Source organism: Aspergillus piperis (assembly GCF_003184755.1).
Source record: "Aspergillus piperis CBS 112811 unplaced genomic scaffold BO85scaffold_8, whole genome shotgun sequence".
Taxonomy (NCBI): domain Eukaryota; kingdom Fungi; phylum Ascomycota; class Eurotiomycetes; order Eurotiales; family Aspergillaceae; genus Aspergillus; species Aspergillus piperis.
Genome location: NW_020291598.1, coordinates 1,172,210 through 1,194,311, shown reverse-complemented (window position 1 = coordinate 1,194,311; position 22,102 = coordinate 1,172,210). Strand labels below are relative to the sequence as shown.

General features: G+C 50.7%; 11 protein-coding genes across 11 annotated transcripts; 6 read left to right on the top strand and 5 right to left on the bottom strand.

Annotated features, from left to right (window-relative positions):
• Positions 1–1,808: 1,808 nt before the first annotated feature.
• On the top strand, positions 1,809–3,471 carry BO85DRAFT_295414 (trans-2-enoyl-CoA reductase (NADPH) TSC13). The gene is made up of 3 exons (XM_025655298.1): positions 1,809–2,151; positions 2,229–2,444; positions 2,506–3,471. Exons 1-3 carry the CDS (start codon positions 2,118–2,120, stop codon positions 3,183–3,185), a joined length of 930 nt encoding a protein of 309 aa, XP_025516034.1. The 5' UTR covers positions 1,809–2,117; the 3' UTR covers positions 3,186–3,471.
• On the bottom strand, positions 3,446–5,103 carry BO85DRAFT_449214 (putative alpha-1,6-mannosyltransferase subunit). The gene is made up of 3 exons (XM_025660117.1): positions 4,690–5,103; positions 4,186–4,619; positions 3,446–3,987 (listed from the first exon to the last, which is right to left on the bottom strand). The coding sequence occupies exons 1-3, from the start codon at positions 4,979–4,981 to the stop codon at positions 3,757–3,759; spliced, it is 957 nt and encodes a 318-aa protein (XP_025516033.1). The 5' UTR covers positions 4,982–5,103; the 3' UTR covers positions 3,446–3,756.
• Positions 5,104–5,447: 344 nt separating this feature from the next.
• On the bottom strand, positions 5,448–6,564 carry BO85DRAFT_449213 (mitochondrial 54S ribosomal protein bL28m). Its single transcript, XM_025660116.1, has one exon. It carries the CDS (start codon positions 6,456–6,458, stop codon positions 5,820–5,822), a length of 639 nt encoding a protein of 212 aa, XP_025516032.1. The 5' UTR covers positions 6,459–6,564; the 3' UTR covers positions 5,448–5,819.
• Positions 6,565–6,697: 133 nt separating this feature from the next.
• On the top strand, positions 6,698–8,738 carry rvb1 (RuvB family ATP-dependent DNA helicase pontin). The gene is made up of 4 exons (XM_025662847.1): positions 6,698–6,991; positions 7,073–7,292; positions 7,351–7,898; positions 7,961–8,738. Exons 1-4 carry the CDS (start codon positions 6,848–6,850, stop codon positions 8,423–8,425), a joined length of 1,377 nt encoding a protein of 458 aa, XP_025516031.1. The 5' UTR covers positions 6,698–6,847; the 3' UTR covers positions 8,426–8,738.
• Positions 8,739–8,760: 22 nt separating this feature from the next.
• Positions 8,761–10,459, bottom strand: BO85DRAFT_371885 (uncharacterized protein; the record flags this gene model as incomplete). The annotated part of the gene is made up of 3 exons (XM_025656014.1): positions 8,761–9,411; positions 9,463–10,193; positions 10,246–10,459. The coding sequence occupies 3 exons, from the start codon at positions 10,457–10,459 to the stop codon at positions 8,761–8,763; spliced, it is 1,596 nt and encodes a 531-aa protein (XP_025516030.1).
• Positions 10,460–11,440: 981 nt separating this feature from the next.
• BO85DRAFT_295366 (v-SNARE protein VTI1) lies at positions 11,441–12,631 on the top strand. Its single transcript, XM_025655297.1, has 3 exons — positions 11,441–11,843; positions 11,911–12,317; positions 12,400–12,631. The coding sequence occupies exons 1-3, from the start codon at positions 11,664–11,666 to the stop codon at positions 12,485–12,487; spliced, it is 675 nt and encodes a 224-aa protein (XP_025516029.1). The 5' UTR covers positions 11,441–11,663; the 3' UTR covers positions 12,488–12,631.
• A 128-nt stretch (positions 12,632–12,759) lies between these two features.
• On the bottom strand, positions 12,760–13,847 carry BO85DRAFT_519977 (DSC3 family protein; the record flags this gene model as incomplete). The annotated part of the gene is made up of 1 exon (XM_025665093.1): positions 12,760–13,847. The coding sequence occupies exon 1, from the start codon at positions 13,771–13,773 to the stop codon at positions 12,760–12,762; it is 1,014 nt and encodes a 337-aa protein (XP_025516028.1). The 5' UTR covers positions 13,774–13,847.
• A 770-nt stretch (positions 13,848–14,617) lies between these two features.
• On the top strand, positions 14,618–14,998 carry BO85DRAFT_487913 (uncharacterized protein; the record flags this gene model as incomplete). Its single annotated transcript, XM_025663488.1, has 2 exons — positions 14,618–14,725; positions 14,783–14,998. The coding sequence occupies 2 exons, from the start codon at positions 14,618–14,620 to the stop codon at positions 14,996–14,998; spliced, it is 324 nt and encodes a 107-aa protein (XP_025516027.1).
• Positions 14,999–15,631: 633 nt separating this feature from the next.
• BO85DRAFT_468688 (Zn(II)2Cys6 transcription factor) lies at positions 15,632–18,378 on the top strand. The gene is made up of 9 exons (XM_025662285.1): positions 15,632–15,788; positions 15,849–15,971; positions 16,028–16,116; positions 16,175–16,282; positions 16,350–16,888; positions 16,945–17,218; positions 17,269–17,444; positions 17,496–17,682; positions 17,732–18,378. Exons 1-9 carry the CDS (start codon positions 15,748–15,750, stop codon positions 18,193–18,195), a joined length of 2,001 nt encoding a protein of 666 aa, XP_025516026.1. The 5' UTR covers positions 15,632–15,747; the 3' UTR covers positions 18,196–18,378.
• Positions 18,379–18,707: 329 nt separating this feature from the next.
• On the top strand, positions 18,708–19,813 carry BO85DRAFT_468687 (phytanoyl-CoA dioxygenase family protein; the record flags this gene model as incomplete). The annotated part of the gene is made up of 2 exons (XM_025662284.1): positions 18,708–19,398; positions 19,472–19,813. The coding sequence occupies 2 exons, from the start codon at positions 18,708–18,710 to the stop codon at positions 19,759–19,761; spliced, it is 981 nt and encodes a 326-aa protein (XP_025516025.1). The 3' UTR covers positions 19,762–19,813.
• A 395-nt stretch (positions 19,814–20,208) lies between these two features.
• Positions 20,209–21,502, bottom strand: isa1 (Fe-binding Fe/S cluster assembly protein ISA1). The gene is made up of 2 exons (XM_025660115.1): positions 20,651–21,502; positions 20,209–20,589 (listed from the first exon to the last, which is right to left on the bottom strand). The coding sequence occupies exons 1-2, from the start codon at positions 21,354–21,356 to the stop codon at positions 20,552–20,554; spliced, it is 744 nt and encodes a 247-aa protein (XP_025516024.1). The 5' UTR covers positions 21,357–21,502; the 3' UTR covers positions 20,209–20,551.
• Between the last annotated feature and the right edge of the window lie 600 nt (positions 21,503–22,102).

The window sequence follows — 22,102 nt, the reverse complement described above, 5'->3', positions numbered from 1 at the left end:
CCAGAGAAACGGTCTTTATAGGGACTTGTCAGCGTCATAGCAGCGGCCGAAGAGAGGAACAGCCGAGTCGGCAACCCCGAAGCGAATGATTAATACTACTACAGTAAATGTCCACGGAGCGATAGCAGACACTGGGCGTCCTGTCCGTAACGAGAAATACCCCATTGGACGTGACAGGCGAGCCAGAGAGACTTCTGATTCGCGTGCATGAGACATGACCTGGGCGCAGTTCACACCGTATGCAAGGCTAACAGGTGGATGCGGACTATGATCGAACGTGCTTTAGCACCAAACTCTCGATGGGTGGCCTTATCCACACTCTAGACAAGACGTATGGAGTATGGCGTGCGCAGCCGAAGCAAGATACGAGGGATAGTCATGGATGGATGGGATGGACCGTATTGTGAGGCATTGGACGGGTGGCCCTGGCAGACCCCGGCAAACCAGACTGGCGGGGACTCTCTTCAATTTCAGCCGGGGCAAAAACCCGGTCGATCTGCGGCTGGAGCTTCAAGTTAGCGAAGGCGGGTGGGAAGAGCTGAAAAGGAATGCCAGAAGATCTTGCAAATCCAGCGCACTGTATTATTATTCCCCACCCTCCTATTCCATCACATTCTCTCGGGGACCTGTGCTCGATCCATAGTTTGCGAGGTGCCTTTGACACCTGGTCAGGGTTACTTGTACTTCATCGGGTAATGGTTGACAATACGGTCAATTCGGGGATCGAAGGGGGAAGGGATCTTAGAGTATTTAGAGAGATCCTATCAGAGCACCTCCCTTTCATTCCCACCCATGTCAGTGGGTAATAATAGTATGTAGTGGCCAGCACGAACTGCATGGATAGTGTGGCTTGGGGATGTGGTGAGTGGTAAGTGAGTTGCTGTCAAGTGAGTGTGGGCTGGGCTGCTGCTTGGTACGGGGTAGTCTAGTAGATGAAGGTATGCCGCTAGCACCGAGCTAAAAAGACGGAGGTGCTAAATGGGCGGGGGCAAAAAGTGAGGAAAGGCTGGCTGACTGACTGGGACTAAGGCGCCACTATTTACACACTGTCGGATGAAGCTGAACACTACTCTATTCAGGTCTAGCCAGCCCCGGTAAGTGACCTGGACAATCAGGACAATCGTAGCGGGCGCATATGTTTGGCTGACTTGCTAATACACAATGCTGTTCATATTTTTTAGTCTTAATTAATGTCTGATGTCTCCCATTACGCCATCTCCTTCTGTTTTATTTTCATTACCGGCAATACTTCATTAATTGCAAGGGTCCCAAGTCAAGATTGTTCCGACATATAAGTGCATACTACTGTGTAAGTAATACTAACAACACGCAACCAAGAAAGAAAAAGAAAAAAAAAAAAAAAAAAAAAAAGGGAAAGAAATTTAGAATAATGCAGTGGGATCCACTCACTCGGCGAATGGCATAATTCTTGGATTGCTGATATGTCAAATGCTCTGTAACAACAAGCCATGTGAGATGCAGTAAGAAGATAGCACATTGTAGCGGGAAGGGAAAAAGATAATAAGCACAAAGGAAGAATGGGAAAAGCAAAAAAAAACCAAAACCAATATACTTAGTAAGATATGTAAGAACACGGAAGGGCCTTTGAGGACTCTCTGTCAGCGTGACTGTGACGGGAGAAGTACCGGATTGGAGTTGTTTGTCCCTAACTATAGTGTACGCAGATAGCACTAGTCTCGTATGGAGTAGTTAACAATCCTTCCGGAAACAAAAGCATACCCTTATTTTGCAAGGAGTACCGAGAGTAAGTAGTAGTTCAGCAACCAAAAGTTTGGACCCCCGGCAGATCGTCCCACGTGATGCTTCGCGGGCCGAGGAAAGAATGCCTGGGGTCTTAGTGGTGTATTATTAGTCTGGATACACTAAGCAGCTCACTAGTCCGCAATGGCCTCTTGACTAGCCGCATTTTGCTGAGCAACTTCTCAACAAGTCTGTCGCTTCCGATAACCGGGTACACCTGCGCCATCAATACCATCTTCCTCGTATACGAACCCTGGCACTGTGCTCTCACCTCAGCTCACGTGGCATAATCCTCAGATATTATCCTCTGTGCCTGCCGGGTCATTACGAGCTTGCGTGTCTTCAGCCCAATCCCAATGGCGTCCCTGACTCTAGTTGTTGAGCCCCGGGGTAAGTTTCCTGGCCACCATCAGTCAAGGTCAATTGATATCTCCGAACCCAACTGACGTTGGCTCCCCATCCTCTAGGCAAACCCATCAAGAAGCTCCCCAAGCAGGTTCAGGTGTCCTCCAATGCCTCAACTGCCGAAATCTACAACAAGCTCGCGGAAGCCTCGGGCTTCTCCATCCACCGTCTCCGGATCACCAAGGGTAGCGATCGCACTGTAGTCCCCAACTCCAAGGACTCAACTATCGACGGAGTCGGTCTCAAGGAAAAGAGCGTCTTGCACGTCAAAGACCTCGGTTAGTAGATACACCACCGCCGTATCCCACCTCACTCACTAACAATCCCCATAATCTTCAGGCCCCCAACTTGGATGGCGCACCGTCTACATTATCGAATACCTCGGACCGCTCTTCATTCCGGCTCTCTTCCTCTTCCCCCTCCGTCCATATGTCTACTTTAACTTCGACAAGCCACTTCCCGACCCATCGCAGTTCCAGCTCCTGGTCTGCGCCCTCCTGACCATCCACTTCATCAAGCGCGAATACGAAACCGTCTTCGTCCACCGTTTCAGCAATGCCACCATGCCCGCGCGCAACATCGTCAAGAACAGCGGCCACTACTGGGTCCTAGCCGGCCTGAACATCGCCTACTGGGTCTTCCGCCCTGACTCCCCCGCCGCCACCATCCAGGACTCTTTCCTGCTTTACAGCGGCCTGGCATTGTTCATCTTCGGCGAGCTTGCGAACCTAAACGCTCACCTTGTGCTACGCGACCTGCGCCGTCCCGGTACCACGGAGAGAGGCATTCCCTCCGGATTTGGCTTCAACGTCGTCACCTGTCCCAACTACTTCTTCGAGGTTGTCAGCTGGGTGGGTATCTACCTGCTGAGCGGAATGAGCTGGAGTGTCCTGTTCTTCATTGTCGTCGGTACCGTTCAGATGGCTCTCTGGGCCAAGAAGAAGGAGCGCCGCTACCGCAAGGAGTTCGGTGACAAGTACAAGCGCAAGCGCTATGTTATCCTGCCTGGTCTGTACTAGACAAGAGCATGTTGCTTTGAGTAAAAGTACTATGCGTAACGTTGCGAGGTTGTCAACCTCGCATACATTTGTCTTGGCATTGGCCAAGGTTTACCCGGGACCTTGCATGTACCTCGACTGCGTTCGGGGTTAAGGTGTGGTGAGAAATGAATGGTTCTCGACATCCGAGAAGATTACGGCGGAGTTTGTTCTCTGCATGACAGTTTTGTCCTTCGATGTGTAACCTATTACGATAGATTATAGTCCGGTTATTAGTTATTTTACGAGAGTTATGCGGAGGGTTCTAGTTATTGACGTGGACGAATCATAATCATTTTTTAATCTGAAGCAATAATGCTATTGGATTGCGAGGTATGTCATGTAGCATCGGAATGAATGCGCTCGCTTCTCTATGGGATTAAGATCACAGCACCAGAGGTCCAAAGACAATTTGATCAACTAGAACTCCCAACACCAATGGAAAATCAAAAACCCTTACCCAAACTCCCCCCGAAAGAGAAGGTGGACATTACATGTAAGAAAAAGCGAATATAAGAAGACAGAAGAGAGAAAGAAAGAAAGAAGAACGAGGTTACTCATTCTTCATCTTCCCAGCCCAAAGCCGATAATACGGCTCCATTTCCTTCTCGCAACTCCGCTTCGTGTCGGTGTCACAGCCAAGGAACCGAATGACGAAGTCACCATCCTTATAGACGCCGTCCACGGAAGCTCCGTTCGAATCCTTGCTGTAGGAATTGATGGTCCGCTGTGGAACCAGAGCCAGCCTGGCCAAGATGGTCGGGTGCCATTGCACAATGTGATCCTGATGACGTGGGTTAGTTACTTGGTCTGGTGACACGAGGAAAAAGCAAACAAACAGCAAGAAAGAAAAAAAAAAAGAAAAGAAAAAAAGAAAAAAAAAAGGAACAGAATTTGATAAAGCGAGCATCATACTAGAGGTGTATGATGCATAATAAGGAATCTTAAAGACGGAAGAAACGTAATCTATCTCTTCACTTACCAGAACGTGGGTCTCGGCCTTCGCAAAGTTATAGCTAATGTACAGAGGGTCGAACCAGAAGTCGAGGAAATATTTGGCAAAGTCGCCCTGTCGAAGGAGGAAGCTACCGGAGCTCAAATCCTCCGCATCGGTGGTCATAATGAGATCGACATCTTGGGGCTGTAGATGCGAGAATGTCTTGATGATGCTATCGGGAGGTACGACGGAGACGTCCTTGAGCATGAGGGATTCGAGACGGTCGTTGTCGAGGACGTGCGATTCAAGTGATTTGCTCGGGTTCATAATTAGGGCATGAGCGTCTAGGTGGAAGAAGTACTTCGAGTAGGGGTTTGAGGCCATCGCGTGACGGAGGGCTGGGAGGACGGCCCAGGACTTCGGGGCGTTATCGAGGACGGTTTCATAGTCGGACACGTTGGCGAAGAAGTTCGTATAGCCTGGATTGCGATTGTAAGACATGGAAGTTACTCAACACGAGGGAAGTGACCGGGGTTATTGTCGCCTTACCATGTCGCTTAGCATAGTCCTCTCTGTTCTTGACGATCTTCTGGATGTACTCGTTACTCCAAGCCGTCCGGTCTAGAACAGTGACGACGACGATGCTGGATGTTCCTGCTGGTACGGCGGGGGCCCCTGTGCTTGTGTAGAAGAACTGGGAGAGAAGGAAGAAGACGGTGAGCAGCGAAAAGCCCAGGATGGCTACTGCTTTGAGCTGTTTCCTGCGCTGGAGTGAGATTCGCGACGAGCGAGCGTACGGAGGGGTTATCGGGGTCCTCCGCGGAGGCAGGGCGAACTGCATGATGGGTGTATTTGTCCCCAGCGAGTAGATGCTGGGCGACTGTGAAGGATGTAAAGATAGTAGTCAATTGCAGCTCCGATAGATCAGGACATTCTAGCACGTAGTATGAGCTTGGAGCGGAGGCAGCATCAATTGCTTGTAACTGATCCGGCTTCACGGGCTCATCTACCGGATCCGGAAATGCGCCCGCGGATCTTTGTTGGTCCGAAAGATCGCAGCATTCCAGGGACAAAGCCGATGACCTTGCAGATTGGCTATTAATTGAGACATTCCAAGGTCAGCGACGATGATTATTAATGGTTGGCTCATTATGAAGTAAGGTTGTGGTTGTTTAATGTCTATGTATAGATACGGTGTCTTCCCATTTGAATATGGGATCCCGCACATGTTCCTGTTCATGTATTGCATCGCAAATTACGAAGTAGCTTCCAGAGCCACTTGTAGCCCTCTGACGGGGTGTTAGACCAGTGTATATACAAAATCCGGTTATTGGTCCATGTAGGTTTACCACGACGAGGAATAATCTGCAAGTAGTATGTCTGCATTAGTCCCTTCAACGCCAGGTGCACACCAAGGTCAATTAATCCAAATCGCATTGGTAACATATAAATACACTGAAGAGCGAATCACGCAAATCCAAGCAGTCCATGCAAGATCTAAATAGCAGCTGTACAGTCGTCTTTTTCACCATCCGAGATATATGAAAGCGGTATGCAGACGCTGTCGACCATGACCAAAGAAATAATAATACAACAGACGCCCATCCGTTGGTCACCAGATAATCAACCGAAATTGACCGTCCCAAATCGACTTTGCTAGAGACTTGCCCTGTAGGTCTCTAGTATTGTTTCTCGTTGTACGTTGGCTTCGTGATCTCCTTGATATTCGTCTCCGCCTCCACCTGAGCCTTAATCTCGTCCTCCTTCTGCTTCACCCACTCCTCGAACGTAGGCGGTTCGGGCATACCAAGCTTTTTCCGCTCCTCCCGGAATCTCTCTTGAATCTTCGGGGTCTGCATGATCTGCCACCGCAACTCCCATCCAAAGATACCCATCTCCCTGATGCGGCCCGGGCGGTCGCTCAGAAGGTAGTTATCGAGGCCACCGGCCTTCCGGATCGTGCGCAGCGCCTTGCGCGTGACCTTGATGAAGAGATCCTTTTCGAGTGCTTCGCTGTAGAGCTTCTTCCGACGAACGTTGGGCTTCCAGAATCGGCGGGTCTTGCCCTCGTTGCGGCCTTGTGAGATCTTGTTTCCGAATTGGATCATCGCGCCTCCGTAGAGACCGGAGTTGGATTGCTTGAAGACATAGTTCGGGCCGTAGGGGTAAGGAGGGATGTAATCCGGCAATTGTTTCGTCTTCTGTGCCGCCAATGTCGTGGAGAAGGAACGCTTGGAGGTCGTGAGGGAAAGGTTGCGAAAAGCCGCAGAGAGGGAGAACGGAAGGGACATGGTCGAACGAGTCTGTAAACCCGCCATTGTGTAGTTCAAAAGGTCGAGAGGCAGTCGACCATGACAGGGAATTGGCCGGGAAAGAAAAAGAACAGGCGCCGGCAGAGCACAGCAAGAGCGGACGAGATAGTTGGAGATAGGCGTGGACCGTCCAGCACCGGATGGTGAAAGAATTTGGGGGTCGCGGCTGACCGCCTTGGCCACGGCCGGCTATCATTGATCGATCCTCCCCAGCTGCGCTTGAATTTCGGCCAGAAGCAGCTGCATCCAGACTCATCTTCCCTTTCATCATCTCCAGCTTTCTCTGATCCTGTCAGCTCTTTCTACTTCTCGTGTGCCTTACTCCTTCCCGAAACTTTCTACCCCACCACGATCGCATATCTCTGGCTTCCGAGTGAGGTCGCAATCCCTTCACCATGGTCCAAATTAGTGAAGTGAAGGGCAACTCGCGCGAGAACAGAACCGCAGCCCACACGCATATCAAGGGTCTTGGTCTACGACAAGATGGCACCGCAGAGGCTTCAGGAGATGGTTTCGTTGGACAGGCAACTGCCCGTGAGGTACGCGACAACATTGCCGCCCAGAACCCTCACTTTCCAAGCCCATGAGCCTTGTACTAACCCGAAGGATTGACATAACAGGCATGCGGTGTCGTTGTTGACTTGATCAAGGCGAAGAAGATGGCCGGTCGGGCTGTCCTCCTGGCTGGTGGACCCGGAACTGGAAAGACTGCCCTGGCCCTCGCCGTGTCGCAGGAGCTGGGAACCAAAGTCCCGTTCTGTCCGATCGTTGGTAGTGAGATTTACTCTGCTGAGGTCAAGAAAACAGAGGCGCTCATGGAGAACTTCCGGAGGGCAATCGGTACGCGATACGTGCCATTTTGACGCGAACAACCCAATAGACTCTAATGCATCGATAGGTCTCCGTGTTCGCGAAACGAAGGAAGTATACGAAGGTGAAGTGACGGAACTCACCCCCGAAGAGACGGAGAACCCTTTGGGAGGATACGGACGCACAATCAGCCATCTCATCATCGGTCTGAAGTCCGCCAAGGGTACCAAGAAGCTGCGCCTGGACCCCAGTATCTACGAAGCCATCCAAAAGGAGCGTGTCACCGTCGGAGACGTCATTTACATTGAAGCGAATACTGGAGCCTGCAAGCGTGTCGGACGGTCCGACGCCTACGCCACCGAGTTCGATCTTGAAGCTGAGGAATACGTGCCCGTACCGAAGGGAGAGGTCCACAAGAAGAAGGAAATCGTCCAGGATGTGACACTGCACGATCTGGACATGGCCAATGCCCGGCCCCAGGGTGGACAGGATGTGATGAGCATGATGGGTCAGCTCATGAAGCCCAAGAAGACCGAGATTACGGAGAAGTTGCGCCAGGAGATCAACAAGGTCGTCAACCGCTACATCGACCAGGGCGTCGCGGAGCTCGTTCCCGGTGTCCTCTTCATCGACGAGGTAAATCATCCTAGCCCTTCCCTGCCTTACCTTACATCATGTTTGCTTACCCCCACTTCTAGGTTCACATGCTCGACATTGAATGCTTCACATACCTCAACCGGGCCCTTGAGTCCTCTATCTCCCCCATTGTCATCCTTGCCTCCAACCGCGGAAACACCGTCATCCGCGGCACCGACGACATCTCTGCCGCCCACGGCATCCCTCCCGACCTTCTCGCCCGTCTCCTCATCATCCCCACCCACCCTTACTCTCCCGATGAGATCAAGACCATCATTCGCCTGCGCGCCAAGACGGAAGGCCTCAGCATCACCGACCCCGCCCTGGACAAGGTCTCCGGGCACGGCAGCAAGGTCAGCTTGCGGTATGCCCTGCAATTACTTACTCCGGCTAGCATCCTCGCCAAGGTAAATGGACGCCCAGGCGGCATCGAAGAAGCGGACGTGGCAGAGTGCGAAGACCTGTTCCTTGATGCGCGGAGGAGCGCCACGATCGTGAACCAGGATAGTGAGAAGTATCTCAAATAAGGGGAACGTGGCTCACCACTTGGCTGGATTTTTGGAGAACAGGCAAGACGGGGTGTGAAGAGAAAACAACCGAAAGAAACAAACACATACAAGAAAGCAATATGTATACCATGTCTGCAGGTTTTATTATATTTTCCTAACTAAACCGGGAAGAGCCATTGCTTTTTTCTGTTATGAATGAGCTATTTTACGTTAATGTCAACTACTAGTATTAGGGATTCAATTTTCAACCTCCAGAAACAAGTTCGTAATATTTCTTGTCTAGTAATATTCATATAACGTCCCAAGGATCTTCCCTCTAAAAAAGAAACTGAAGAATAAGAATGAAAACATCATCAAGACCTCTTCTTCTTACCACTAGTGGCAGCATTGCACACTGGTCTAAATCTCGTCTTCGCCTTCCCAGCCGCCCCCGGCAAAGCCCTCAAGAGAACCAAAATAAATCTCAGAATAAGAACATAAATATGAATCAGGCGAATAATCGTCCGGATCACATTATCTCTCAAGCCGAGGCTCGGAGGAGGCCTTGATGCAGCCGCCTCCAAGGGATCCTGGTGAAATTGCACGTGGAACGGGGCCTCGGCGCCTAAATCCTGGATGGCGATCCTGAGACCAGCCGTGATGGCATCTTCTAAGTGTCCGCGTCCTGTCCAGCAGAAACCGTAACTTAGTCCACGTTTGTTTTGGATGGTGGGGAGATGATGTTGTGCTATCAGGGTCTGGGTACTTGGCTCCGGATCGGTGAACTCCCATACGCCTTGTACGTGGCTTGGGTGAGGTGGGGTGAAGGGGTTTAGGGTGATGTAAATGGGGCCGAAGAGGTGGGATGGGATGCTGTCGACGAAGTTGGCGATGTAGCTGAGACTGGAGATGTGGGATGTGGTGGTGGTGGTGGTAATGTTGCTTGGCTGGGTCTGCCAGTCTTGGTTGCTGGGGCCTAGGATGTAGTTGCAGGCGGGGCCGGGGTCTTCGACGTTGGGCATGAGCTGGTTTGTGAGGTTAGTAGGGCATATATAAGGGAAGTAGATGGGACGCACAAGAGGGTCAGAATGTAAAACAGAGATGTTTCTGGTTGAGCCTAAACTTCGGATGATCCCCTTTTCTTGCTCATTTGCGAGCGATCCCAGTATCTTGATAGTCTCCTGGCCGTTAACGGCGAAGACTAGATGGTTGAAGAACAGTTCTTCGCCTGCAGATGTCATGATACCGAACTTCTTTCCATACTGAACAATCTCTGTTACTCTAGTCTTGAGATGAACCTTCGAGGAGGGAAAGCTTTTGGTCATGGTCTGGATGAACTGGCTCATCCCTGGTCCGATACGACGCCAGTTTGGCAAGGCTTGACGGGGCTTCAGCAGTTGGTGATGATAAAGGGCCTGGACGAGGGCTTTCGCAGGAACCCGTGGCAGGAACTTGCCCGCATTCGTGCTCCACAGAATGGACAGCAGTGGGGCTAGGTAGTTCTCGATAAAGGTATTGGAGTACTCTTCGCCTGCGAGGTACTCATGCGAGGATAACGACTGGGGATCCGTGGGTTTACAAGCCTCAAAGCCGGGATCGAGTACATCCACGGCCATGTATTTCAGCCAAATAGCATCGCACAGTATGCGATAGGTCTCTAAGTTGCAAAGTGTCCATGGACGAAGAAGAATGCTTTTCAGTATGCTACCACACCATTGGAAACTGTCAATCCCATCCGTAGCCCCAAAGGAGAACGGAGCCTTGGCAGTGGTTATCCCAAGGTAGTCTAACAACGAAACGAGGTTTGCTGAAGATGTGCATTAGTCAAGAAAGATACGGGCTGGGAAGTTGCCACTAACGAGAAGCCCTGGCATTAAAATTGGGAGAACTTGTATTCACATCGACTCGGTGACCATTATGCTCAAAGGGCAGGGCATTTACGCGCCCACCAAGAGAGTCTGAGGCTTCAAATAGATGAACATCATGGGCGGAATTTTGCAACGCCCAGAAGGTCGTGATACCCGTGCAACCGCCCCCTATAACAGCAACCCGCTCAGGCTGAAAGGGCGGCATGAAAACAACAGCTGTCAGCGGCTAACCTTGCCATAGAGCAGGCCAACCGGAGAGTATGAAAAGAATATATCGGCACGAACTTGGCGCGCTGGGATGCTGATTCAAGACCAGGCTCAGTGTCTAGTAGACAGCTTGGAAAGATCGTATAGTACTCCTTGCCCTATCCGGAGATACTGGGATAGGGAACATTGGAGTGGTAAGGTAGCAGAACAGTCTCACAGAAAGATCGAAGACAGGGTGACGACAGGTTTATCAAGACAACCATGTGCGCTCAGATCCCAACCTGCTACGCGCTCTTGTCCTCATGTGGCGGCCAAATGTGATCGCATCAGATGACAGACACAGCTAGGGCGACTCAGTCGAAGTATGCATGGAATGAATGTTCCTTGAGATTAAGGCAGATCTACCAAAAAGAGAGCCCGACCGTAAACTGGGGTAAATATGTGACTTGTCACTAGTTAGGGGGGCCTAAGGAAATAGGGCCATTATATGAGTCGAGGAGGAAGCTCCACCGATCTGAGACGGAAATAATGAGGGGGCGAATCCTAGAGAAGTTAATTGACCACGAGTCAGGGGACCATTCTCCTCGAAGGAATGGAAAGGAACAAGCCAACCATAATGTTAGCCTCCCACAAGCGAGGGTGAGCGCTGGGACCCTGGATTGGGGGAGGGGCATTCAACGGCACGATGAATGGAATCCATACAATGGGATCTGTTGGTCGAACTTGGCGCCAGATGCGATGCAACAATTAGACTAATAAGTTAGTTCTGGTTTAACGGCCGTTGAGCCCGACGACGTCAGCCGGATCCCTCTGCCTCGGCCGCCGATCACGTGTGCCCGTCGCCGTTCCTGTCATCGCCGCAGGCCAGCCAGTTGTCTCTCTCCATGCATCTGCCTATCCTATCTGCTTTCCATCCAGCTGCATCTCCGTCTGTCCTTCAGATATACTGGTTTTGTTTTTCGAGCTGATTCTGGTTCATTCTCTCATAGACCGTGTCATTCACTCCGTTGATTGTCCCAATCTCTTTCCCGGAGCAGCACGGGCGCCGCCAGCCACCACGGAAGATAAGGTGGCTACTCCGTACTACTCTCTCCACTTACTTGGATCCGCAACCCCTATCCACTGATTAATTCGGTCTCGATCGGCTGTGCAACATAGTCAAAGACTCTTCAACCTACACAAACATCCCATCTAATATCATAATGTCGAACCCGTTGGACACCGACGCCGGCTCGGAGCTCTTCAGCAGCTACGAGACCGAGCTAAAGCTGGTACAAGCCGATTTGAATCAGAAGTTGGACCAGATCGCCGAGTCAAGCGGTGAGCAACGAAAGTCAGCAATTAGGCAAGCTGAGAGAGCCCTGGATGAAGCCACGGAATTGGTATGTTCGACTAGCTTGTCAAAATGCGCATTCTGCGTCATTTCCCCACTAACAAGCGGGAATACAGCTAGATCAGATGCGCATGGAGAAACAGAACATCCCCTCAGCAGCACGATCGAAGATCAACACGCGCGTTCGCAACTACGCTACCGATATCGATGAGGCAAAGCGCAAGTTGAGGTCTCTCTCCGATGACCGCAAGGCGCTCTTCGGCGACCGCTACACAGATGATCCGCAGGACGAACATCTGGAACAAAGACAACAGCTCCTGTCTGGTACGGAGCGGTTGGAGCGCAGTTCCGCCCGGCTCCAGGAGAGTCAGCGCATCGCCCTTGAAACCGAGGATATTGGTCGCAACACCTTGGCCGACTTGAACCAACAGCGTGAGACCATTATGAATGCGCGGGGTCGACTGCTCGAGAGCGAAGGATATGTGGACACCAGTATCAAGACACTAAGGGGCATGGCCCGTAGGTACTGTCCCCCTAGTTCTCAAGGACATTTGCTTCACTGCTTGTCGCAGCCACTTGATGCCCATATACTAACTGTCTTCTAGGATGGCTACGAATCGGTTGATCACAATCGCAATCATCACAGTCTTGATCTTGTTGATTTTCGCCGTTATCTACAGCAAGTTCCATTGAGCGTGGGTTTTGGAAGGCGTTATTTACCGGTGGCCTCTCTTTTATTTACTTCTCTCTTAACGACACCTATAAGTCTGCAGTCGCAGACACATCACGCAATGTTGTATGATAGCAACCCATCAGATTTAATCAGGCGCCATGTTACATGTTCTAGTACCTCGCACAGTTTCGTCGACAAGCCAAGCCCTATGATGTCTAGAAAACTCAGAACAAAAAAGAAACAAAAACCAAGGGTATAATACATGGAAAAGGAAAACCAAACATAAAATACACTAATTCATAATCCTCATGGCCCCAAAAGCAATATTAACCACGACCCCAACAAAAACCGCCAACCCCTTCCTCCAACTCCAAACCCCCTCCTCCCTCCTCAACCACATGGCACACCCAACCGGCCAAAAGAACCCCATCACCGCTCCCCAAAGCATATCATCCATCGCGCCCCTCGACCCAGCCCCAAACCCCCCATCATCCTCCGCAAACGACACCACCCCACCATCCCCGCCCCCGCCCCCAGCCGCCATAGCCGCCGTCGACCCCTCATCCATCCACCGGTCCTCCAACTCCCGCAACTCCGCCCCCGACGGCATTGTGTCCGGGGTATGCGACACCGACTGTACCGCTAGAAACTGCGACCGGAGGCCTGCCACCTCCGCGGGTGTAAACCCCGCCGAGAGTAACCGGTCGAAACCCCGCGGCGCGGGCGTCGTAGTACTAGCATCACCGCCACTCTGTACATCTTTCTGTCGGTGTCCTCTGGCACTACCGTCTTCATGGTGAGTATCTGATGGTGATTGTTCTTCATCGTCGTGGAGTGTAGATGCGATCGATGCTTCCGCGGCAAGATCGGCCGCTGAGAGAACGATATCGCCGATGGAGCAGTGGATGTAGAGACGGGGATGGTCGCGGACGGGGGCTTTGCCTTTGCGATTGGGATCGGAGGCCGGGTCTGAGGTGGTGTCATTGGGCGGGGAGGATGTTGGTGGTCGCGGGGAACGGGTGGGAGTGGGAGGGAGTTTGAGTGATACGGAGAGAGGGGTTTTGTCTTCGAGGCCACGGCCGGCGTGGATGAGGCGGAGACGGTGAGAGGAGAGATTAGGGGGGAGTCGTGTGCGGATGAGTTGTTTTAGGCCCGCGGAGGTGGTGGTTTCCGGGGAGAAGATGTCGAGGGGGAGATCGGGGATGGAGGCGGAGAAGCGGATGGTCACGTAAAGGGGGTTGGAGGTTGAGTTGGAGGGCGGGAGGTCGAGGGGTGGAGGAGATTTTAGAAAGGATGATGATGCCATTGTCTATGCGTCTTGTGGAGAGGTGTACAAGGTGTGAGATGAAGAGTGAAGCCGGTGATGTCGGTACGTCACGGCTTGCTTGCGATAACCTCCGATAAGGCTGTCGCCTGAGGTCTTCCGGGGGTTGTGCACGTGATTTATAGATATGGGGAGAGGACGTGTGATTGGCTGTACTGCTCCCCAATTTAGTACTTATGTTTTTATCGGGACATTGTCAATGATTTAATGTTCTGAATCCGTCCTACCATCCATCATGTCTGTCTTTGAGCCCGCAGAACGCCGGAAGCTACGTAAAACTCTACGCGCATACTGCGATTACGTCCAGGACCTCGAACTTCATGAATTCGATGTGCATCAAGGGAAAGCACACAATATCATTATCTTGCCTTTAGAGTTAGAGGAACAATCTGATGCTAGGCCTATTTTTTTTTTTTTTTTTCACGCCTTGTGCTGCCTCTATAATGGCCGATCCTGTTGAGAGCATGACGGGAGAAGGGCGAGAATTTATCGAATTTGATTCATTTCCCGAACATCACAGAGACCCGCTATACTGTTCACGTTGGCTGTTCCATCGTTTTTCTGGTTATATCTCCCTATGCAGTGATTTTAGCGATCGTGACGAAGCTTATGAGCTCAAGAAGCTGCAATCAGATCTCAGGTAAACACCAGCTCTTGCCGTTTGCCCATTCATATTGCATTCTTGCATCTCACACAAGACAACAGCATTGATGAGCCGCCTCTCACGAACTTGCATCAGTTTAGCTACCCTGAGTGGCTAACTGTGTGGGCTACCAAAATTGCCAAGGGCCCCTAACCCCATGTCAGAGCATTCGTATGCAACAATATGAACGGCAAAAATGCAAAAGTCCTTCGAGGAGAGGTCATGGTCATTCTACGCTTGATAATCGCACAAATGAAGTCTGTCCGCTTTGTCGAGCAGTTCACTGCACCGGTAATTCTGTCTCTCCCCTCCATCAGAATACCTGAAACTAATTAAGCCGCCTCGAAGGTCCTGCTTTACTCGTTTATGGGCCCCCAACATGCTCGGCTGATCGAGGCGTATTTTGACGGCAACTCGTTGATAATGCGTCCGACCCGCTTGTTTGACCTTCGCAAGATGGATGCAGATGTTATCAGAACATTGGGCCAGTGGTTCTCCGGGCTGACAATTGGAGACGCTACGAAACTGTGGGGGCCTGGATCTCGGGCATGCTCACAGACATGATAAATGATTATATAGTGGCCATTATTTGACTTTGTGTAGTGAATTGGGGAGTTGGGATATATGGCTGGAATCCTTGTTTTCCCGGAGGCGTTTTTTTGTGCTTTGGCGTCGATAGGCAATATGGGGTCGGTATTTATGCGAAGGCGCTTTGGTATCTATTCAGAATACCCATGACTCGCTAATGGTACAACATGAATACAATCCTCAGGTCGGGACGGATGTCTATCCTCAACTCCCATTCGACTGTTGTGGAGCTTGCAGGCAATTGAACTCTGAATAGCCGTCGCAGGCCATTTAGATATAATATCGTACAAAGGCAGTATTTACGACTCATGGGGGATCATTATTCGCTCCTAATTATGTGAATTAATATTCCATGGTAAGCGTAGCCTCACAAACCAGGCCTAAAAAATGCTAGACCTGGTATCATGCTTGTATCTAGTTTTCATTTGTGCGATAACATCTCCAACAATAGAATCCGGTGTAGGAAGATGGACGAAGATAAGCAATTATACGCGTCTTTTCCCGAACGGGTAACTAGTTTGGAGAAAAAAAGACATTGTCTGTGGGTTTTGATAAGACCGAGCCGGTCTCGTGATCGGCGTCTTCCCCTCATCCTCCTAGCTTATCATAATCCCTATCTTCCTATCCAAGTCCAAAAGAGTCAAAATGTCCTGAGATACAATCATCGTGGCGGACTACTCGCTTGCCTAAGGGTCTGCTCCTTGGTGTCTCGGGTGATCTTCACGATGCAAGCCGAGCCCCGCAAGTTAAAACGAACGGCGAACGCGTAAGCAACCTGGAAATTAATCTGGAAACTAGCTTGCCGATGTTGACCCCGCTTATCCAGATGTATTGCCTGTCGTCAAAGCAAGATCAAATGCTCTGGGGTCGAACCATGCGCCAATTGTCAAAGACGCGCTGTTCCTTGTCGGTTTTCCGAGGAAAACCGTAGGGTTCTGATATCGGAACGGTACCTTTCCAAAGGATCGGATGTCTATGGATCATACGATGCTCATAATGCGGCAGGTGCCTCCGTGAGTTGCAGACACAGGCTAAAGAGCAGCATGAGACGACGAAGAAACGAACCCACGATGTTGCATTCGAGGAAGTCGAAAGTATGTATATGACGCGGGCAAACTCTGTTGTCTCCTCGCTGTAGTCTTACTCTGTTAGATGTTCTCGGTTCAGAATCGCGTTCTCCAGGTGCAAATTGGCCCAGCCCATTTGGTCTGCCCTCAATGACGATGAGGAACACCCATGATAATCGATTATCCCGATGGAGTAAGACCAAGCACTCTCCTCTCTGAAGTGATCCTGATTGTTATGCGCTTGCGTCTAACCTGACTAGTCTGGCTGGCTCCAACATCCACTTGGTCTTTTACCGCTCGTCTCACTTTGATGATGTCTCAAAGGCTGCATCCGGACGTGGCCTACGATATTCCCTACTATCTTGATGGAGATATCTATCCTCTACAGTGGAAGTCATCTTCTGATGCTGCTCCTGACATCAGCGGTCTCCCGTCTATGGACTACGCTCTTTATCTCTTCAACACAGTCAAGTTCCATCTGGGCCAGACGTTCCGGCTCTTGGACGAGGAGACCTTCACAACGCATATGCAAGAGTTCTACTACGGCGATGCAATCAAGAAAGCAACTGATAGTCGGCTGTGGTTCATCCAGTTTTTGCTAGTGTTGTCCTTTGGAAAAGCGTTTCTTGACCAGTCTAAGAAGAGAGACCCGCCAGGTGCAGCATACTTTGTTCGTGCCATGTCTTTGATGCCAGATTACAGTTCTATATGGAGGAATACCCTTCTGGCCATCGAGGTCATGGCACTAGCAGCTTTATATCTCTACTCGATTGATCGGCGAGAGTCAGGACACCTTTTTGTAAGAACCTGGCTTGCTTTTAGAATTGCGCGGGTTGAAAATCTAACATAGTACAGGCTAGCCAGGCCATCCGGATTGCGCAACTTGAAGGTCTACATACGGAGCTTCCAGAGCAAGAGCTGGGGGCAGCAGCTGTTGATCGCTGCCGTAATCTGTGGTGGACACTGTACATTATGGACCGCCATTTTTCGTCATCACTGGGCATTCCGATGATTGTGCATGATAGCGATGTCACAGCATTAATTGATTCCCCAACACAGTCGTGTCAGAGGAACGCTATGCTAAGTCTGAGAGTGAAGCTATCGCGGTTATTGTCCACAATACTTGGCAGTAGGTTTTATAATCACCATTACGAGAGGACATCGACTCATGGACGATAGCCGTTTACAAGACTGAGAGACGGCCCATCGAATCATTCATTGAGAAAACGAAGACTATTTTAAACACTATGGCGGATCTAGCTCGGGAATTGGAAGACTTTATCAATACCAAATTCTCAGGCCCGGTCAACTCCATGTCGAAAGGGATGCGCCATATCCTCCTGCTATATCACGAGGTATGTCTGCCTTTGAGCAAACCAAAAATTCGAACTAACTTATACTACTAGTGTGTCATCGTTGCCACACGGCCCCTCCTTCTAGCCGTTCTACGGGAGCGTCTGGATAAACTTGGCCTCCCTTTAGAATGCTGCCGCCGGATTGTCCCTCTCATGGAAACACTGATGTCAACAGGGATCAACTCAGCGACCAAAAGTCTACAGTTACTTAAAGCTCTAGTGGACGAGGGGCTTCTCGGTGGGCAATATCCAGAAAGAACGATTATCAGCTACTAATCGCACCGCAGAATCATTCCTCCCCTTCGACCTCGAGTTTACGTACGGCGCTGCTATCCACCTCACCATGGCCAGCGCCCTTGTACCAGGATTAGTGGGACAGCGAAGCTCCAACCAACAAGCGCATCTGATTCTCGATGAAATCATCAGCAAGGGGAACCGCGTAGCCGAGATTCGCAAAGCTGATCTGACTCGTCTCGAGACCTTGTTCGAGGGACTAAAAGAGCGGTATGCGAATGCGGCGAATCACATCAGTACCGCCTTAGTTCCAGAGACGAGCGGTGACGCACATGGGCAGGATCATAGGCCAAGTGACGACACCCAGATACCGTTCATTACTGGGGATATTAATGTCTCCGAGGATGAGTTGCCTGAGCTGGGATTGACGTCTTATGATATTGCGGCCATAGTGGATCAGATTGATTACAATGCGAGCCCGTCTTTCTGGCTAGCCCAGGAGAGGGATGATTTGTGACGTATGGTATTAACCAACGTATATAAAATCGTGTATATGGAGCTTCGAGGTGGTGGAGCTTACACTTGCATATAGGGTGTTGTTTAATTTTATCGAGAGTAGTAGCAGAACATCTGCACTGCAACTGAATATACACTCTAGATAGCAACTATACTACACTCAATACATAACTCTTGACTGATAATAGTCATATTTTCGAGCTACACCCGAAGCGGCAGTACGGAAACAGACAACACCATCACTGTACTAATCCAACAGTCCATCATATGATATCTCCAGACCAATGCAGTAGACCCAGCCAGAACATCTATCATTCACACACATGTCAGCCCTATCATCGGATATGCCACCCGATCTCCGCAACGCAGCCGACCCGACCCGAGAGGGGAATTATATCACGCCCCTCAAGGCATGGTTCATGGATACGGAGACTACCTACCAGCATCATTACACCAGACAAACTAAACCATCTACATATCAAGAACAAGAACCAGCAACAATAACAAAGCAAAATGTCCCGCCTCCCCCTCCCCATCCCACCCCCCATCCCAGCAACCTACACCCCCAAATCCCATCTCCGCACGATCCCCTCCACCACCCCAATCGAATACATCCTGGCCATCCTCTCCCGCGACGGCGGCGTGATCATCTCCGACTTCATCCCAAGAGAAGACCTCACCGCCATCGACACCGAACTCACCCCATGGACCAGCGCCAGCACCAGCACCAAGAAACCCACCTCCACCTCCACAACCAACGGCGCCTTCACCACCATCCCCTCCCAAACGACCCTCATTCCCGGCCTGGTAGGCAAATCCCCCACCATAGCCCGAATCACGGCGGAGCATCCCACCCTGGAAGCCCTACGCACGCGCATCCTCGTGGACGAATGGTGCATCAACCGCGAAGACAGCGTGGAGCCGAACCGTCTCGACCCGTTGCTCAGCCTCAGCGTGGCAATGAACATCGGGTACGGGGCGCCTCGACAGCTCCTCCACCGGGACGATAACGTGCATCATGTGCGACATGAGTATCGCGAGTGGGAGTGGGGGTGGGACCAGGTGAGTCAGTTTGGGTGTCTGATTGCGGGCTGTGATGTTAGTCGGGAGATGGGAGCGACGATGTTTGTGAAGGGGAGTCATCGGTGGGGGGATGAGAGGTGGGCGGAGTTTGACCATGATAAGGGGGAGGTGTGTTTTGCTGGTACGTTACCTTGCCCTACTTACTACCCCTTAACTAGTAGTAGTATTGTTCTGATGTCGGTGGTGTTGGGTAGAGATGAAAGCCGGCTCCGCGCTGATATTCCTTGCCTCGGCGTATCATGGAGGAGGACATAACTCGCTTCCTGGAACGGTGAGGAATATGTATGGCTTGTTCTTTTGTAGGGGACATTTGCGCACGGAGGAGAATCAGTTCCTGGCTATTCCCAGGAGTGTGGTTACCAAGATGAGTCCGAAGATGTTGGAGTTGTTGGGGTATAAGAAGCCGACTACGGCTTTGGGGATCGTGGATAATATAAGTCCTCATGAGGATGTTGAGGGGGTTTGGGAGCGGGTGGTGCGGTGAATCTTTTATCAGAGGGAGTTGATTCAATTGATTTATGGATCGTGGTTTTGAGATTGCTTGTATGTGGGGGGTTTATGATTACTAGGAATGGAGGATGGTCAGTGTAATCAATAGGTTTAAGGGCCCGTGTTGGGAGGGATGGTATTGTCGTAGTGGGAGTAGGAAATGTAGTTAGGTAGAGGTGATGATTACGGCCGTTCGAGATTATTAGTCTTATTGTATTCTGTTATGAGCACTTCATTTACTATCGGATGAGGTGCAGGGAAAGTCGGGGTATGGCAGGGATCGGACAGGCCCTCCGACATTTCAAATCAAGTACCCCGGGATCTTAATCTAAAGTTCCGAAGGAACCGAAAGGCCATTGCTGCATGTAAGCTCGGGATATTTATTCCTTAGTTCTTGATATAGTTTTACTCGAGGTTTCTACGGTGTTCTGGAGATTCTATAGTCATTTTAAACTTATTGTTGTATTCACGATTGTCCTACATAAAGTAGTGAACAAAGGAATGATCGATCACGGCTTGTGTCGCTGAATCTTCAACAAAATGTTGCCTGCGGTATCATGCAGTGCTGTCGATCATATGACAAAGTAGATATATTGCACAGTAGTGGGCTCATTGCCCGGGAATCAATGTATGTCCAGCATGAAGCAATAAAAGAAGGGATTATCCGAACCCGCCAAATCCGCCACCAGTAAACGCCAGCCAATGCACAAACGCGAGAAAACCCATGAATCCGCATTATTATGAATTCGAAACATATGAAAAGGTGCCAATTTCAGTTTCATAAATCAGACCATGAAGGATTCACCGCATCCACACTCTTCCTCTGCACAAATGATACGTTAGCAGCCGTTTCTGGGGTTTCCCGCGGACAAAGGGAAGCTTACTAATATTCGGGTTGCGGAAAACGAATCGCCTGCTCAGCTTGTCCTCCTGCCAGTCCATCTCGCTACCGATGATACTGAACAATGCCTTGCTGTCGATGAGAACCTTGACACCGTCTTGCTCCACTACTTCGTCGAAAGCACCCGGCTTCTCCACGTACTCGAGGTGGTAGGCGAGACCGGAGCAGCCACGGTTCTTCACACCGACTCGAATCAGCTTAGGGTCCGGCTGTGAGAGGAGTTTGCGAAGCTGCTCAATAGCCACGGGGGTCAGCTTCATCGCGGCCTTCCTGGCACGCAGCTTGCGCCGGGGCTTCTCGGTGGGCTTGGCGGCGGTCTTTTCGGCAGCAGCAGGAGCGGTCGCAGGCTTGGACTTCTGGGCCTCGCTTTCCCGGAGGCTGAGGTCGGACAGGCCCTGCTGGCCGGGCAGCTGAGGCTGGGACATCTCACGAAGGGAAGGGAAGTCGGCGGCGATGGAGGTGTCGGAGATGCCCGTGTTCCGGGGCGGCGGGAAGGAGGTGGGCAGCGAGTGAGGACGGTAGGCAGTGGCAGTCTGCAATTCGCGCTTCGAGGACCGATGAGAATTGCCGTATGAGGAGAATAGACGGCAGGTCTGCGTCGAGCGTCTGGAGGAGGACTGTCTGAGCCAGGTGAGGATCGTGGCGGATGATGTCACCGGCGAGGGCATGGTAGCTTTGCAAAGCGACATATTGGGAGAATGTGATGTGTTTGATGAAGAGGATGCTCTATACTGCAGTAGGAGGAACGAGGAGCTGAAATGTCATGAATCTAATCGTTGTGTTGTCGCTGAACGAAAAGGAATATGATGGAAAAGTGGAAGAATGATGGCGAGTCGGAAGTTGAGTCTGTTTGGGAGGCGGAAAGACTGCCGGCGGTCGGTTAAAAGGTGCCAGGGCCAGGACCCGACGGGCCAATCAGCGTGGAGGTGTTTCTACACAGCGACGGTGGCGCCACTGCTGTGGTCTCAAATGAACGCCTGATCGAAGCCGGGGTTGTTGGGGAACTGTCCGTTGCAATCTAAATGGCCCCTCTGTGACCCAGTGATCATGCAGCAGTCCCGTTTCCTTTCATTTCTTTGACTTTGTTCATTGCTGAGCTGGCCCTGCGATTGCTACTCCTTTACTGTGATTGGCCCGATGCTCTTCACCCTTATTACTAACACGGCTGCCTGAGTAACGAGTCACCACACCACAATGAGTACCTTAGTTACCTCAGGCGTAAACCATGACTAACGGGTTTCTGCTTTGTTTGATGTTTCAAGGGATACAATACAATACAAATAATGAAGGACCCGGGGAGCCACAGGAAAGAGTTGCTGATCCTTGTCTATGTGTGACTATAGCAAAGTGGTTATGCACATGATCTATCTATTTTCTATATACTATTGATGTCAGGTCATGCATCAAATTCAATGTTATTAAGTGATTAGTTTCA

What these genes read in the sequence shown, in the direction of transcription:
- BO85DRAFT_449213 (XM_025660116.1), bottom strand. Translation starts at nt 6,458, where the DNA reads ATGGCGGGTTTACAGACTCGTTCGACCATGTCCCTTCCGTTCTCCCTC.
- rvb1 (XM_025662847.1), top strand. Translation starts at nt 6,848, where the DNA reads ATGGTCCAAATTAGTGAAGTGAAGGGCAACTCGCGCGAGAACAGAACC. An exon ending in GAACTTCCGGAGGGCAATCG is followed by an intron (nt 7,293 to 7,350) that starts GTACGCGATACG and finishes ATGCATCGATAG; the next exon opens with GTCTCCGTGTTCGCGAAACG. An exon ending in GTGTCCTCTTCATCGACGAG is followed by an intron (nt 7,899 to 7,960) that starts GTAAATCATCCT and finishes CCCCACTTCTAG; the next exon opens with GTTCACATGCTCGACATTGA.
- isa1 (XM_025660115.1), bottom strand. Translation starts at nt 21,356, where the DNA reads ATGTCGCTTTGCAAAGCTACCATGCCCTCGCCGGTGACATCATCCGCC. An exon ending in TTTCCGCAACCCGAATATTA is followed by an intron (nt 20,590 to 20,650) that starts GTAAGCTTCCCT and finishes TCATTTGTGCAG; the next exon opens with AGGAAGAGTGTGGATGCGGT.
- BO85DRAFT_468688 (XM_025662285.1), top strand. Translation starts at nt 15,748, where the DNA reads ATGCAAGCCGAGCCCCGCAAGTTAAAACGAACGGCGAACGC. An exon ending in TGCATTCGAGGAAGTCGAAA is followed by an intron (nt 16,117 to 16,174) that starts GTATGTATATGA and finishes TTACTCTGTTAG; the next exon opens with ATGTTCTCGGTTCAGAATCG. An exon ending in TAATCGATTATCCCGATGGA is followed by an intron (nt 16,283 to 16,349) that starts GTAAGACCAAGC and finishes TAACCTGACTAG; the next exon opens with TCTGGCTGGCTCCAACATCC.
- BO85DRAFT_295414 (XM_025655298.1), top strand. Translation starts at nt 2,118, where the DNA reads ATGGCGTCCCTGACTCTAGTTGTTGAGCCCCGGG. An exon ending in TCTAGTTGTTGAGCCCCGGG is followed by an intron (nt 2,152 to 2,228) that starts GTAAGTTTCCTG and finishes CCCATCCTCTAG; the next exon opens with GCAAACCCATCAAGAAGCTC. An exon ending in CTTGCACGTCAAAGACCTCG is followed by an intron (nt 2,445 to 2,505) that starts GTTAGTAGATAC and finishes CATAATCTTCAG; the next exon opens with GCCCCCAACTTGGATGGCGC.
- BO85DRAFT_295366 (XM_025655297.1), top strand. Translation starts at nt 11,664, where the DNA reads ATGTCGAACCCGTTGGACACCGACGCCGGCTCGGAGCTCTTCAGCAGC. An exon ending in TGGATGAAGCCACGGAATTG is followed by an intron (nt 11,844 to 11,910) that starts GTATGTTCGACT and finishes GCGGGAATACAG; the next exon opens with CTAGATCAGATGCGCATGGA. An exon ending in CTAAGGGGCATGGCCCGTAG is followed by an intron (nt 12,318 to 12,399) that starts GTACTGTCCCCC and finishes ACTGTCTTCTAG; the next exon opens with GATGGCTACGAATCGGTTGA.
- BO85DRAFT_449214 (XM_025660117.1), bottom strand. Translation starts at nt 4,981, where the DNA reads ATGCAGTTCGCCCTGCCTCCGCGGAGGACCCCGATAACCCCTCCGTAC. An exon ending in GGACTATGCTAAGCGACATG is followed by an intron (nt 4,620 to 4,689) that starts GTAAGGCGACAA and finishes ATCGCAATCCAG; the next exon opens with GCTATACGAACTTCTTCGCC. An exon ending in AGGCCGAGACCCACGTTCTG is followed by an intron (nt 3,988 to 4,185) that starts GTAAGTGAAGAG and finishes CCACGTCATCAG; the next exon opens with GATCACATTGTGCAATGGCA.